The sequence below is a fragment of the Calypte anna genome, chromosome 2 (assembly GCF_003957555.1).
Source record: "Calypte anna isolate BGI_N300 chromosome 2, bCalAnn1_v1.p, whole genome shotgun sequence".
NCBI lineage: Eukaryota > Metazoa > Chordata > Aves > Apodiformes > Trochilidae > Calypte > Calypte anna.
This window is the reverse complement of record NC_044245.1, coordinates 118660712-118676925: the sequence shown is the minus strand read 5'-3', so window position 1 is coordinate 118676925 and position 16214 is coordinate 118660712. Positions and strand designations below refer to the sequence as shown.

Here is a 16214-nt window from a genome sequence, read left to right as displayed (position 1 = left end):
CCACTTGAGAAAGGTCCCACCTGCTTCATCATTCTGTTCCTGACTTCAGGGCTCAGTCTTGTGCCCTCTAGACCTAAATGGCAGAGTGGGCTTGATTCCTCCATGGTGCTCTCTGCTTACTTGAAGTCCTTCATGTTCCCAGAAGGTAGCTGAAGTCAGCCTTAAAAAACAATCAGCCTTTGCTGGGGGCTGGGGCTGTGATGCTCTGTAGTCATTTTGTGTGGCTTTGGTTAAAGAGTACAGATATTTTATACAGACATAGTCCAAACTGTTACACATGTGCAGGGGAGTTGCCATGGTCAGATCCCCAATCCAGGATTTGGGAAGTCAAAAAAAAGAAAGAAAAAATAAGAAAAAAAAATAAAAAAGGAAATAGGCCATAATGCCTCTAAAAGGATTGTTTCTGGATCTATGCTGACTCTCTAATGACAAGAGAGATACAATCATTTGATAGAAATTGACAAGTGAGTGTGAAGGGGTAAGAACATTAGTTAGACTCTTAGACTCAGATATTCTCATCTGCAACTTGCAGTAAATGAGGTTGTTTTAATCCATGACTGTAGATTATACCTTGATTAGTTATTATACCTTGATAAATGCTATCGATCTTGTCTCCACCCAGATGGTTTTGAATTTTCTGATTTTGCACTGCAGTCGTGATGCCATTTTTTGGGTAAATTTAAAATTTTTACTGCTGAATGAGAAGGTGCAATGATGTTAAAGGTACTTCAGGTGGATGAGGGTGGTGGGGGTACATGCAGTGAGTTAGCTGTTAGCCACAGCCCAAATACTGTAGTTTTAAAATCTTCTAACATCAGAAGTGGGGAGAGCAGGAAACAGTCTGGGCTTGAACTAGAATTTGCTGCTTTGAGCAGGGACTTTCTTTGAAAACTAAACATAAATTTAGGCTGGAAATTACCTTGTAGTAATTATCTCCTGGTAATTTCCAGACGATGGGTTTCAGCAAGAGTCCTCTGTTTTGAGAAACAGGAGCAAGAAAATTTATTTGGCTTCATGGTCAGGAGTTGATGAGTTGATAGTCTGTGATAAAAAAAGAAAATAATGTCCTGGATAGGAATTAGTATAATTGACTAGCCTGTTTATTAGTAATTTATAACCTTTAGTAACCTGTTTATATTGGCAAGATTCTCCAGAACAAACAGAGGAGAGTTTGCATAAAAAGATGCAAAATACCATCAGCTCAGAGAGTCAAAATAGAATTTTTTGTCCTGTTGTGAGTGACAATTGTTTTTGAGCTTTCAGGTGAGTTTTGGGATTCTAGTGGGTACAGAAAGAAGGTGGTATCAAAGAAAATAGTGTATGAATAGTATTGGATGCATAAAATAATCATGAAAACTCCTTGGTATTTAGCTGCTAATGTTATTTGAAGATATCACCTTGAGACCAATGAAAATAGGGCTGGAGGTTGTATTTTTATGTATATCTGTAAATGAAGTAACAGCCTCACTTACATTGTTGAGAATCTTTGTGCCCCATGAACACTGAGAGCTGTAAGCCAGGAATGATTTAATTTTGCCCACTTATTCATCTTATTCATATAATACAAAGAATGTAATGTTTTAGGATTAATTCAGTCTTAAAACTGAGAAATTAAAACCAATTTAATAAGTCAGCCATGTTTACATTATTTCCATCACTGTTTAATGTATATAACAGAGCTTTTAAAAATACTAGTTCAGTTGAGCAAACCTTAGATGTATTTTAGATGGTCAAAGTTTTTTTTATTAAACCCCCTACTTTTTGCATGCTTGAAGGTTCAATCTTTAGAATGTGTTCTTATGACTTTTGTGTTAGGAACTGGGGAAATGTTAGGTCTCTAAATCCAGATTTAAGAAGGCCAGCATCACGTTCCTCATACCACCCATCACTGTTACATAAGTTGTGACAAGCTGTGAACTCAAAGTTTTTACTTGGCCAATGAACCACATGAACTTGTGGGTTCTGATCTGAAGGTCTGCCTCTTGGTGGAGTTCAGGAACTGCCATGTAATTAATTTTTAAGCATCTTATGTAAAACAGCTGACAATGCAGGGCAGATTGCACTTTTTAGTCTGTCTTAATAAATATCTTGAAAGTGACTATAACATCAAATCAACAGTTATGCTATCTCAGAATTTTTTTACTTATTTTCTTAGACCTATTATGTGGTTTATTGTCTGCTACTCCTATTTTTCTATTCATCTGTTGCTTTCTTATCCACTTTTTAAATCTTGTCTTTAGAATCTCATAAATGACTAGAAAAAGAAAGGAAGAATAATGTTTCTCCTTTGGCATAGCTTAAGCTCCTTAGTATATAAATCAAATCTTGTTCCAAATAATAATTTAATTTTTGCAGAAGAGTAGGAATACATTAGGTTTCTTCCTTCTTGTTGGTAATCTGTTTTATTACATGAGTGGTTTTAATGGCAATAAAATTTAGTAGCATATTGCTTAATCAGAGTCTCTATATATGCAGATCTGATAATTCTCCACCTCTCTGCTTGCAGCAATGTTCTTTGTTAAGGTGTCAATATTTCCACTGGTTGCCCAGCATCATCCTATGAAAGCCTAGGATAGGTTGCAGGATGTTAATTGTAATGGAAAATGTGGAGAGCAGAAATCCAGAGCATGCTTAAGGAGCAGGCAGGAGGGCCAGATCCATGTCCTTCCAAAGCTTTGCTTCTTTGGACAGCTCCACACGTTTCTCATGATGGACATGGACTACTGATGTGCTACTGTGATATATTGGCAGAGTTGTAACCTTAGGAAAACCTTTCACAGATCTCTTTTCCCGTGATTCTGGGGGAAATGTGCTCTACTGCAGGTCAGTTTGTGACTTGTGCAAATGAGAGACCTTCCTCTGCAGTGAGAATCCACATGCTAAATATTTCCCATTGGTAAAACAGTTCACTCTTTCTTCTTTCATACTTTCATCCTCTTGAAATATTTTTAGGCTCAGATAGAAGGAAATACACAGTCCTTTTCTGGCATTGTGATTAAAACACTGGGGAATGGAGGGCTTTTCAGTTCCTATCCATCTTTATTAAATTCCCAACTAGCTGCAGTTCAAAGGTCTGTTAAGGTCATGGTTGGTCTTAAAGATGGCATGATAGGATTTATTTGTTATCACTTTACTAATAGGTACACACATCAAGGAACAGACTTCCTTATCCCACTTTTTTATATATTCAGGAAATACAACATCAGAGAGAGCAGACATAAGTAAAAGTTTCTATGAAAAACTTGTAAGCATCTCACTCAGCAACTAGAATTAATTTACATTAAAAGTCACTGCAGTGTATATGTTTTCTTGTGTCTTTAAAAGTAGCATGCTCAGTAAACAGAATTCAGTTATAAACATCGCTGCACTGAAATATTGCTCAATAGTCATACAGAACAGAAATTCTATTTTGATGAGGTTTTCCCCCAAATGGTATCTTTAACAAGGATCTGAAATACTGATAAAAGGCAAATAGTGTGTGTGAAGCAGGTTTTTTAAACAACCAGCAATAGAGGGGATTACATCTATTTCAAAAGAAATTACCCTAAAAATCTTTATCTAAAACAAATGATGCTCTGTGTCTCTATGCTGTGTGGGGTAGCTCAGCATAGTCATTGGGCTACTAGTTTATGGTGATTCAAACAAAGTTATTTCATAAGGAATAGAGAAAAATTGTTGTTTCATTAGAGAAGAGTGGAAGAGTTTGCAGACAGCATACACTGAAATCTCCACTCTTTACCCAGGTTAGGGTCATCTGTCTTATCTTTCTCTCCTTTCTTGCCCCACAGCTGTCAGCTCTAGAGAAAAGTATCTTTCATTGCTATTTCCAAAAGTATAACTGCATAATGGAAATTAGGTATGGGTAGACATGCTGGAGTAGTTTGTGAAGGAAACTCTAGTCTGACTAGAGTTGTGATAAACTTATAAGAAAAAGCAGAAGATAATTAAGATGCCATGATTCTTGATGTCTATATTAACAAACAGTAGAAGTTGCTGTAAAAATCTGTAGGTTTCTGGAAAATCACTTAGGATAGATGCTTTGCAACAGGTATTTTGTTGTATCCGCGTGTCAGACTTTCAGTATTTAGTTATTCAATGGATACTGGATCTGTTATATGTTGTTTTTTAAGAAATACTTTTGTAGTATAGTTGTAGTTCATATTATGAGTGCACCCCTGAAGTGGCCACCCTTTCTTACCACATGTTAATTCACCTCATGGAGTCTCTTGGACTTCACTTCTTTCAAAAAAGGTGCTCTGCAGGATTACAGATGATGTTCTCCAGCTGCTGATGGACACTTCCATCCTGGCACAAGACTAAACCTAGCATGAATAACCCTCCAAAAATGTCTAAACTATGGAAACTGGACCGTCTGCACCAAATATTTCACTTCACGAAGCTTTTCTTGCTGGGCTGCACTGCTTGCTAATGCAGATATAGCAGAGATTTGTGTGGAATTAATATTGATCTGAGCTGGCATGCGCAGACAAAACATCTTGCATGAGAATAAAAGACAGTGGTGGCAGACTAGTAAAATCTTCAGAGACTGCATGTAAATCCCATTGATGAAGTCAGGTGAAGGACATACTGAGGCATGTGGAAATAAGATTTTGGATTGGCAAAGGGAGGAAAGATCCTTTCTCAAAAGTAGAAAGTGCCTCTACTACCCCACCCTTTGCAAACCTGGCGCCAAAAGGGTTTCTGTTAGTGATCATCCCAATTCCTGATCACCTATGTATAGACAAATATATGTGCATGCGTGCACACCAAAGTCCAGATGACATGTAGGCTTTACACATCAAATAGGGTGCACTTTACCTTGCTGTTCTTGGATTCGTTTACTGCAGTGTTACTGAACTGCCTCGCTAAAAGGTCGGGAATGCACCAGCCCTGGTGTGTGGGAAGCAGTGACCGTGTGTGTCAACAAGAGTGAGAGCAGTGGCATGTTGATAATAAGAGCAGCTCCGTTGTTTTCTGAAATATCATCCTCGGTTGCTTTTGGTGTGCTGTAACTCCAAAAGTTAAAAATGGATTTGAGAGATTGCAGTGCTGGTAACTTGCAGAGAGTAGGTATTCTGCCTGTTTGCATCCATGCCAGGTTAGCCTCATCCTTGCTTCGTGGACTGGAATTCTGTTTGTAATGAGATTGCACAAGAGTAACAGAAAGAAAAAATTGTTTATTTAATTGAGGCTTTATTTCAAGTTATTAATAATTAATTATGAAGCATCATGAGCCAGGAGAGAATCTCTCTTAATATTCTTTTTTACCTCCTGACAGCCAAGCTGGGTCATGGGTACAGAGGGAATAAAATGTAAAAGCATTCCTTGAAGTATCTGGTGATTACCTCCCCTTTGTTTATTCAGCATTGCTGAGAAATCCACCATGAGGAAAGTGTTTTACATTATCACAAATTCTGATTTTTTTCATCTAAAATGTTACTTGAATGGAAAAAAAAAATTGAGCAGACCTCAGAAAAAAACAATTTAATAATTATTTCCTTTTTTGTCTTGTGCAAATTGCTGTCTTTCAAGCTTGTAAATGTCTGTATGACCTGATCTAAAAGTGAACCCTTATTGTTGGGTCTGCAGGATTAAGAGGAATCAGGACAGGTGCAGAGAGTTGCATGGGGACTTCTGGTTTGTCACAGTGGCTCTTATTCATTGGGGACAGAAATAACCCTCTTGATCATTGTATATGTATGTGTAAATCATAGCTGCCAGTACTTTGCATTGTTTGTATACACAAATACATAAAATGCAAAATATCGATAGCCATGACTTAAAACACTTCTGGCAGATTTTTTTTTATTGAATTTGTGGCTGCAGTGAGTGTGTGTGCATGCGTGTGCAAGAATATTAGGTGCATATAGAATATATTTTATTTATATTTCTATAGTTAAAACAGAACCAATGAGCAGCAGTGAGATTGCTACTACCACTACCACAGACGGGTCTTTAGACAATTTCTCAGGATCAGGTAAGGAATAAACAAAGGTTTTAAGCTCAGTATTTTTTTCATTTACTATTTTCTAATCCCATGCGGTCTAAACCTGTGCACTGCTGTTAAAAAGCCTTGTGCACTTCACAGCTAATGCCTATTTCTGTTCGTCTTACTCAGACAGTGTAAGTCAATAGGAGTTTTCCCTGAGTAAGGAGCATTACAGCATCAGGCTTATTAATGTCCATTGGTGTCTTCGGTGGGAGTCTGACTAGGGAGTATTCTGGCCCAGAGTAATTACTCTTCTCTTTTCTGTGAGTAAACATACCTGCCTCTGTGATTAGTGTTGTAATTGAGGGGTAGGTCTCCCTCATGTATTATAATTTATTATTATGAAGGTATTCATTCTTTTGTTAGGCTTTTTTGCTTCCTGGAAGCCAAACACATCTTTACTTCTAGCATAGAGGGGATAAACACTGTGAGAAAATCCTAAGATGTTTGCACGGTTTTGCATACCTGTGGATTAACTGTGGTATTTCTAGCACTTAGTTTTTATGGTGCAAATCAAATAAAAAAGTATCTAATACTATGTTGTGGGATTATATTTACAGAGTAGCAAATTTTCTGAACTTGCCAGGGCCCCCATTTTCTGTGCATGCTGTTGAGTACGGCAGTATCAAATCTGATAGCCAAAAAAAAAAAAAAAAAAAAAGGTTTCTAGTGCATTTAAAATCCCTGAAAGAAGAAAAGGTAGTTTGTTTAATAGCAGCGATGATCTGACTAAAGGTCGGACCGTGACATTTGGCGTATCTGCAGCCTTACAGGCCAGAGAGAGAAAAACTATCAGGTGTGGAAGGCACGGGAAAGAGATTCTCTGCTTCCCTCCACGCTTCACCAGATCTCCTGGAGTGTAAAGATGATGGATTTTCCCTGTAGTTGGCCAGGAAAGGGGTAGCTGGCGAAGGGTAATTATCCGTGCCTTGTTTATTTCCAAGTACTTAGCAATAGGGCCTGTTGTTTCTCCGGCTGTCTGATTTTACAGTAGTCTCATAACCTGCCGCTGACCCCTTCCTGGCAAAGGCTTCAAAACCAGCCTGGGGGCCTGAAGGAGAAATGGCACCCAAACAGTAACCAGAGAGGGATGGGTTCCCAAAAGTCCTGACCAGAGCAGAGCATGCTGACACATCTGATGTGTTCTAGGCAGCACCCAAAAATACCAAAAAGAGCCTGGGGTGGGTTGGCTTTATTGCACGTGTGTGTCAGCAGTGGTGGGGTGGCCGGGGATGCTGTCACTATGCAGCCCCCAAGCCTGAGGTGTTTCACTAAGAACATTTGCACATCAGCTGTGACATCCTGAAGCCATGCTGACTGTTTTGAAGGTCTGAAAGCATTTTGGAAAGCAGAAAAGATGGGGGGTTTAAAAGAGAAGGAAATGGAAGATAGTAACACGTTATCTGTATTATGAAATAATTTTTTGCAAAAAAGAGGCGCGTGCTCTGAAGCCGGCCATGTGTTTTCAATCGAGACATGCATAAAGCTCCTTCATAAAATGTAGGTCTTAAAAATTCTGAAAGTTAATAAAATGTTGCACTCAAGATATCAATAATCCTTTGAAAATATGAAGGGAAATGTTTCCATTAGGAAATAGGCTGTTTGCATTAAGAATGTTGTCTGTGTGTGAGTAAAGAATAAACTATTGCTCAGGAGTTGTACAAAGGGGCAATTTAGTCTTTGAAATCTGTAATCAAGATTTTAATGTTAAGCACTCTTGTATAGTTCCTGATGAAATATTATTTTGTATCCAAGGCATCAATGATATTTGAATTTAATTAAAACCTTGTTAATACTCTGAAATTCTATTAGGAAAAATAATATTTTTCTTTGGTGTGTGTATTTACACTTCTGTGTGCTTTCTTTTCTCCTTGGTGCAGCAATTGGAAGCAGTGGTTTCAGCCCAAGACAAACACACCAGTTCTCCCCACCACAGATTTACCCTTCCAAGTATGATATCTTTTAAAAATAATAATAATAGTAGTTGTTATGATAATAACTGAAATAGGCAGATTTTAACCTCATTTAAAATAATAATTGGGTCCATCTGTTAAGTCATAGTTTAAACCGCAGCAGCTTCCAGGGAAAAAAAATATTTTTTTTTTAATGCTAAGAATGTATTTGCAAAATATTTGGAAAGTTCTTATTTTACTTTTTCTTTTATTATTGATGTCATATTGTTGTTTTGTCTTTGTTTTACAGTTTCTGTTCTCTAGCACAGCCTATGATTGTGTGTTAATGAAGTAGCAGGATTATAATAAGGCTAAAAATAAGTACCAACGTGTGTCTAATGCTGCCTCTGTCCTATTTTCTGTCATTTGTAATCAATAGCAGACCATACCCACATATTCTTCCTACCCCCTCTTCACAAACGATGGCTGCATATGGGCAGACACAGTTTACGACGGGGATGCAACAAGCTACAGCTTATGCCACCTACCCCCAGCCTGGTCAACCTTATGGAATCCCTTCATATGGTAAGAAATCCTGTCTGTGTTGTTTTGCTCTAGAGGTAAATATTTTTTAGAGCAAGATTACTTGAGCCTTGCATCAGTGCTTAGTGGGACAGCTATGCTTTTGAGCATTTCTTGTAAAATTTCTTGAAGACTGGTAACTCCCCCATTGGGGTGAGTGATGCTTAATTTCTGTATTAAAGAGCTAAGAAGCTACTCAAGGGAATGAATCTGTTTTGGGATTGAGGAGAGAAATTAATTAAGTTTTTATTGGTGATAAATAAAAAAGAGCAGTAAAATGGGAAAAGAGATCTAGGGACCTCCATTACCCAAGCACAGCTTCTGGTGACTTGCTGAGGAGCTCAGCTCTCCAGCAAGGCAATAGGGTAAGTCTGCTGAATAATAAAGGTCTGAATTTCAGCTATTCCAGACTACTGGAATCCAAGTGAATCAGTGAAGCTCCACTGGTTTTCAGCAGGTGAAAAACTGATTCAAAAAGACCCCCACCAAAAAAAATCTCATTTTCAATGTGTTAAAATCCCCTGCGGATGACAACTGAGGTAAATTGCCACTGAAGCTTTGTCTTTCTGATGAAGGAGATAGTACTAAGAAGCACATATTTTTTTAAAAAAAATTAATTTAAAAACAAGCTGCTATGGGTGAGACCATTTTGCTGCCAGACTGTCTGCTGGCAAACCACACAGCAGTTCGGCAGTGTGGATGTGTTATTAGAAAATAGGTCTTATACTCCTCTGGGGGAGTACATTAAAAATATACAATTCACATTCTTTTAGCAGTATATTTTGTAAAGATACATTCAGGTAATAGAGGTTTTATACCAAAAGGACAGAACTCACCATACAAGCCCTGTCGCTTAACATCATTAGAAATTTTAAGTGCAAAATTGGTGAAAACTTCACCCTGAAATCTGCAAGCTGGAATCTACTGCATCTCAAGTGTATCCCACAGCAGAATATTTGGAACATTAGGTGCTAGAAATATGCAAAAATTTTTATTTGTATAAATATGTTTCAATAATATCTCATCAGTAATTATGATCCAGGGAAGCATTCTTCCTGTGGCTCCAGCCTTGATGACTTACTACCAAACATATGGTTATGAACATGAATTGGATGTTTCAGCTTCATTCCACCTATTTTAAACTTGCTCAAACAAAAAATTTAAAGGACATTTAAACTACCTGTTCAAGACCACAGAGGTGGGCATGATTTTTTCCCCCAGTGACCACAAGCTCATATTGCTGATTACAGTTTGCTGTTTCCATCTGATTCAGATGGTGTGATAACAGATGACCCTCTTTCCCACAGTTCTTTTCTTGATTTGCTTCTCCTGTGGACACCTTGTGTTCATACTTGTCTGGTTGTGGTGGCTGAAGCATCCCAAACAGTGACTTTTTTGGGTTTTGCTTGGTTCCTCTGGATAAAATCCTGACCTCACTGAAGTTAACCCTAAAGCTCCCACTGACTTCAGCAAGGCCTTGATTTCCCTGATTGACTTTAGCTGCCTGACTGTCGTCAGAGCTGTAATTGAAAGTTGCTTTACTTGGCAACTGCTCACCAGGGGTTAACGTGCCTGCCTGGTCTTTTGTTTTGTTTGGGTTTTTTGCCCAGACCATCCCCAGTGCCTGCAACTTCAGATGATTTTGCCTAATGTTTTACATTACAGAGCTGCTTTTGACCACTGAACCCCCTGGCTCCTGGGCCAAGTGGATTTTAACGGGTTTTGTTCTTTTCAGACAGTGCCTCATGACTGGGGCTAATGTTCTCTGCACTGATGTACTTTATAACAGTAGCATATAAAAGTGAATAATCATTAAAAGTTTCTGGGACCTAACACCACATATATTTTTGCATATTTGAGGCACATCATATAGTCTGTGTTCCCAAAATATAAATTAAATGGGGAACACTGACATGCACATTTGCAACAAGGAAGAACTTAAGCCTTGTTTAGAGCCAAAATTCTCCTCTTGGGTCTGCAGCTTAGACCCCACGTGTCAATCTGCCTTGCCTTTGTCTCATCCAAGCAGAGAGCTTCCAGCATGTGGTGACTTACAACATAGGTGAAAGAAAAACTCTCGAGCTGGAGTGGCAGGCATCTTTCTTTTCGTTTCTTTATTCTGGGTCTTACTGCAAGCAAAAGTGTTTGCAGATTTACTTATCGATATCCCTCAAGTTTTCTGGGAAGGTGCTGCCTTGAATGCAGCCTTAGCCTCTTGATTTTTATACTCCCCCACCTCCAACATGCTGCAGCTATGCAGGCAGGAAGGGGGGTGGAAGGGAATGCCACTGACAGCTGCCTCCCAGGGGCTCCTGGCTCTGGTTCATCTGCAAAGCCCCTGAGGAGGCTGGAGAATTTCCTGAAGCTCCCTCCTTCTGCTTGCTCCAGTACCAGCATCCAGCACAGGCTTTGCTTACCAACTTCTTTTCTTACCAGATACTGGCAGTCCCCTTATGTTTTCTTGCCATCCCTTCCTGCTTCCTTGTGTACATTAGGCTTGGGAGAAGGAGAAGGGAGCACCAGGGTTTGATGAGTGAAGGCTTTCTGGATGAGAGCAGGTGGGAAGTGTAGGTCCCAGGAGATGAAAGGATCTTTACAGTGTGGAGGTTTGTAAAAGGGCATGTCAATGCCAAGTTGTCTTCACTCAAGTGGCATCCTCCTGCTGCTTCCTTTAATTGTCAAAAATCTGCTAGAAATGTAATGCTAGATTTAGTTAAACTTTCTCCAAGCAATATTTAATTAGCGTGTTAGAAGTCCTTAAACAGGCAACAAATAGAGGTCATTGGTACAAAACCATCCATGGCAGGAGTTTCCCCTTGGAAATGAGGTGTCAGATTCATCATTGGGATTGTTTAATTGTAACATGAAACAGAAGCAGTAAGGAAGCACCAGGGAAAAGCAAGCAAACAGGGTTAGTCTGCTAGTTAGCAGGTTTGGCAGAAGGACTTGAGAGTAATTAATGACAGCAGTAGAAAAATAATGATTTAAATGACAGAAGAAAATGTGCTACCATTTGTATATAGGGAGATACCAATGTTTTGCAAACACAGAAACTTCTCAGACCTCTCATACCTTTAAACATTGAATACTGTTTAAAAAAGAAAAAAAAGTGTATCCAGGAAAGGGACTTAGATTAACAGTAATTTTCAAAGGAATGTTACTAATTCACACTTAGTCAATTCAGTTCAAAAACGAACATTGTTTCTGAACAATGAGGTATCACTGAATGCCACAGTGAAACCTAAGAGTATTGTATTACTTTTCCATAGCTTTGGCTATAATTATTTTTAAATGGTAGTTCATGTTGGGACCTTATAATTAAAACTCAGAGACAGAGGCTGGATTGTGCACACCTCTCATGATGATATGTATTTGCTTGTTGCCTTACAAATTGGAGGAAGAATCACTGAAATATGGACACGAGTCATTCATTTAATTGGACTTAGGATTCTTTTATTGCTAAATTTGGAAATGAGGGGGTAATGTGATGTGTAATGGATTTCCCTGTCAGTGGAGATTAATGACTCTCTACTATGTTTTTCCCAGTTTGAGAGATTCGTTCAGGAATAGCTCCTGTCAATGAGGTGTTTATTTGTCAAAAGATTGGATGCCTCCTATAGTGTTTAATTAGCTTTGAAAATCATCATTATACTTAATGTTCTTAATGCTTTTTATCCACTTCTAATTCCTTAGAAAGCCAGCACACTCAGAGCTAGGTAATTTTCATGTAGAAATATTATACAATGCAAATCTCAGTTATGTCATTAATGGGTGGATAGCAGGAGAGCTTGGCTACGCTATGCTTCATTAAAATCATATAAAGTTGCTAATCTACCTCTGTGAAATGTCATGAATATATGGAAAAGTTAGCCTCTGGCAGGAAAGCAGAAAAGGAATAATGCAACTTCCTGTTCATGTATAAATTTCTTTTGCAGTTATTGGAAGCCCAGTTTTGAATTTAACCTCTCCCTGGTGAACTTCAGTTTTATGTGTGCTTTTAGACTGCCCTTATCCCACTCATTTATGCATGCTCTCAATATTTGTTCTCTCATGCATGGGTAGTAGGTATATGTTAAAAGTGCTGTTAATGAAATTATTTTATTTTCCATCCCTGTTTGAATATGAACAAATAGATTTGCTGTCACTAACTGATTTAGGTGCATTGTGGGCAGGCATCAAGACAGAAGGTGGATTGGCTCAGTCACAATCACCTGGACAGACAGGATTTCTAAGCTACGGTGCCAGCTTTAGCACTCCTCAGCCTGGACAGGCTCCTTATAGCTACCAGATGCAAGGTCTGTATGAACAGATATTACCATTAATTAGATATAGTTAATGCTATAGAGGTTTTTTCTCCCTTGTTTCTTTGCATTCCTGGGGAAAAAATGAATGTTTGCTCGAGCACTTGCCTCTGATGTTATTGGAGTTGAAGTGATGGCTGCCTTTGCCGAGAGCAGCAACGGGCCAGCTCTCCGCGGTTTGAAAGAACCCTCACTTAGAGACTTCATTAATTGTTAAATAGTGAAGTGTTGTAGTGTTACTAGAGTAAAAATGTATCTCCAAATAGCACTAGTTTAACAAACAGTGAATGTGACAAAGCCAGTCCTGGAAAACGTGTCAGGATTATGAATTTAGGAAGTGCCAAATATAATTTGACACCTGCGTGTGTTTGGGGAGGGAGCAGTTAAAAATACCTACTGCAGCTGTGGAGGTAGCTAAGTAATGATTGAAGTCTGTTTCTTTGAAGTCTATTTAAAAGCTGTAAGTCTTTGTATGTGTGGGCTATTATTATAAATTATATTTTGTAGCCTTGCTTGCCTGTTCAGCTTACTCAATATGTTTCCACCTTGTTCTTCCAATTCCTTTCTGTATTGGGAAGTTGTTGGGTTCACCTGAGTCTGGTTTTTCACCCCTTTAAAGGAAATATTAACAAAAAAAAACCCAATTTTGCTTACTACAAATAGCTAATTTTGGGTGTCTAGTGAAGGACTTTTCACCCCTGAATTTGACAGTTGAAATAAGGTGTTGTAGATTTTGGAACTGTTGAAATAAGTGATCAGTCACAGAACTGGACCACATTTTTTTTAAGTTTAGCACCTTCTTTACTATTATGCTTCATTTAAACTCTATGCCATCATGTAAATGCTTCATGGACTATCTTGAGATACGAGTGCTTTCAGAGACCAGGTGACTGAAGTTTTGCTTTTTCTCCATGGCTTTCAGGGTATATGGATCCAGTCCTTCACCCAGACACAAGAGATATTTTGGGGTTGTTTGGGGTTTCTTTAAATCCTCTTTTGAGCTGTGTGTTGAGTAGCTTCATAGGGCAGAAGCAACCATTAACAGCTGAAGTATTGCTTACTTGTAGTGTGCTCTGAAAAGTAAGGGGAAGATAGTATAAGAGGAGTAAGCAAACTTCAATCTACATGCTGTATAGTAGTGATTTTCTGCTCATCAGAGTACCTACAACCATAAATAGGTTACTGGTTTTGTTTTCTGCAGATAATCACACTAAAAGCCACATACACACATACTCTTCTCTCAAAGAAACTGTTCTTCTCTTTAAGAGAGAGCTCAAAATGCTTGGCAACAGCAGTTTCAAGGACCTCCTGGATCAACATGCTGGATTTTAAGGAACTGATAATTCATTGTCACTAGGAAGTAGAGTTATTGAAAAATCATTTCTGTGTCATCTATAATTTCTATTGCAGTAGTGCCTTCATGCCACAGTCATGTATCTGCATCCTTTTCTGCTAACTTATAGGGCCAAATGAAAACATGGCCCCCACAGAAGTTGGAGAGTAAAATAAGATGCACAGGCTTATTAGGGGCTAATATAACAATAAAGCTGAAACAGCTTAGGCATTATGAACTGCTGTCACTCCATGTTGGTTATCTAACAGCTCTAAAGGTGGCTGTTTTTGTAAGGTGCAGCAAAGGGATGTCAGTGAAAAGGGATTTTAGGGAGGACAATGAAGTAGTTTTGCAGATGTCTGTGGGAAAGTCACTTGACAGAGGGATGAAAGGAGCAGCAGCATGGGATCATGGGAGAGAGTGGTGGCTGGAAAATTTTAATGACTTTTAAAGTAAGTTGTGATTTCTGCCCTTAGTAGAGCAAAGATAGGACTCAGTCAATGGATTACATAGAGGTAGGACTCAGTTAATGGATTACATAGAGGTGTGTCATAAAGGGTCTTGCTTTGTTTTCTGTGATATTCAAAATCAGAATTGTCAAGGTCATGAAAGGGTGGTGGTTCTCAAGAGATAACAGAGTAACATCTTGAAAAATGTTTCAGCTGTACACACTGAAAGGCAAGGATCTAAATATATTCTGCAAAAGATTTGTTGAAGATGACTCAGTTGTAAAGCTCTAATGAGGGTTGGGGGGTCAGAGGCATTGATTCCATGAAAGTATTGTCTGCAGGGCTGAGGGAGGAGGAGGTCTGAGCTTGGGTTCTGCTCCAGCTGTGCCTTGCTTGGACTGAGAGGTGCCTGGAAGGCAGCTGATCAGTGACAGTCTGGCTTGGAGGGAAGAGCCTCAGATCAGAGTGGGAGAGTGTGGATGGATGTGATTTCATCTGTATTCATGAACTGCACGGTGTGTGGATGAGGGAAGCACTCGTCTCCTACAGAAACCTTACAGACCATAGGAATGGAAATAAGAAAAATATTTCCAATGAAAATACTGGTGGAGTTTGGACGCTAACTAGAAAAGAATGACATTGCTGAATGGTCTTTCCTGAAGTTAAATTTTGACAGTATCTATCTATACTATGCATGAGAATATGTGTCTTTTTAATGTTTTCATTAGGCTAACCTTTGAATTTGAAACTATTTTAAATTGGCTTAATTCTTCCTTTTGATTGAACAGATGTTAAAAGTAAACAGGAACATTTGCTTCCTTTTCCTCACTTAATTTTGGAAGGAGAACCTATTCATAGTTTCAACTATTATTTAAGCACAAAATTGATTCTCTTGATAGAAGATGTGGGTAGAGCTGCACAGTTGTTTGTGCAGAAACCTCCAGAGAGGGAAATGAGTTTATTCTTCTGTTCTCCAGCAGTCCAGCAGACTTCAGCCTCAGCCTCGTCATAGCCTGCAGTAGCCATTCTTCATCTTCTGTGTGTGGCTGCTGAGCTGCTAAATGGAGATAATGGACCCCCACAACCTACTTCACAACCGAGCACTACAGGACAGCCTGCTCAGGGCCCTGCTGGCTTTCTTACTTGCAGTAAAGGGGATTTCCCAGCAGCCTTGCCCTTGCCGTGCTCATAGTCCCTGCCTGGGGTTACCTCCTGCTTGAAAGCTTTGGAATTATTTTGGTTCCTCTCCCTGGGGCGAATGTCTTCCTGGGATGTAAAGGTGCTGCCTCGTGGTGCGTGCGCAGCCAATTAAACCCAGTGCTTTTCCTGACCCTTCTAAAATTACAGTGTCATTTAGTCACTGAACAACAGTGGAGGGAGAGACTGCCAACTTCTGAAAATTATGAGGAAAATCGCTGCCTGCAACTCCTTATTAAAGTTATTCTGCTAACTGGATTTTTGTTTGTTACAAATTTACTATTCCTGTGAGAAAGGCTGCAGATGGGAGAGGGTGACAAGAGCACCTAGGCAGTTCTGCCACCCCGTCTACCTAACCCCACAACCTTTACTTTAATAGTATGCTTCTTAAGCTGTTTTTCATGGAAGTTGCTTCATGGATGTCAGAAAGACCACTTAAATGAGAAATGGCTGTGGGAATGGACCATTCTT

General features: G+C 39.0%; 1 protein-coding gene across 1 annotated transcript in view; it reads left to right on the top strand.

Moving 5' to 3' along the window:
- Nucleotides 1-16214, top strand: part of EYA1 (EYA transcriptional coactivator and phosphatase 1) — an 89623-nt gene that overhangs the window by 15639 nt on the left and 57770 nt on the right. The window contains exons 5-8 of the mRNA XM_030445856.1: nucleotides 5897-5977; nucleotides 7870-7939; nucleotides 8321-8466; nucleotides 12621-12758. Of these exons, the coding sequence (XP_030301716.1) occupies nucleotides 5897-5977; nucleotides 7870-7939; nucleotides 8321-8466; nucleotides 12621-12758 (435 nt within the window). The remainder of the gene's footprint in view (nucleotides 1-5896; nucleotides 5978-7869; nucleotides 7940-8320; nucleotides 8467-12620; nucleotides 12759-16214) is intronic.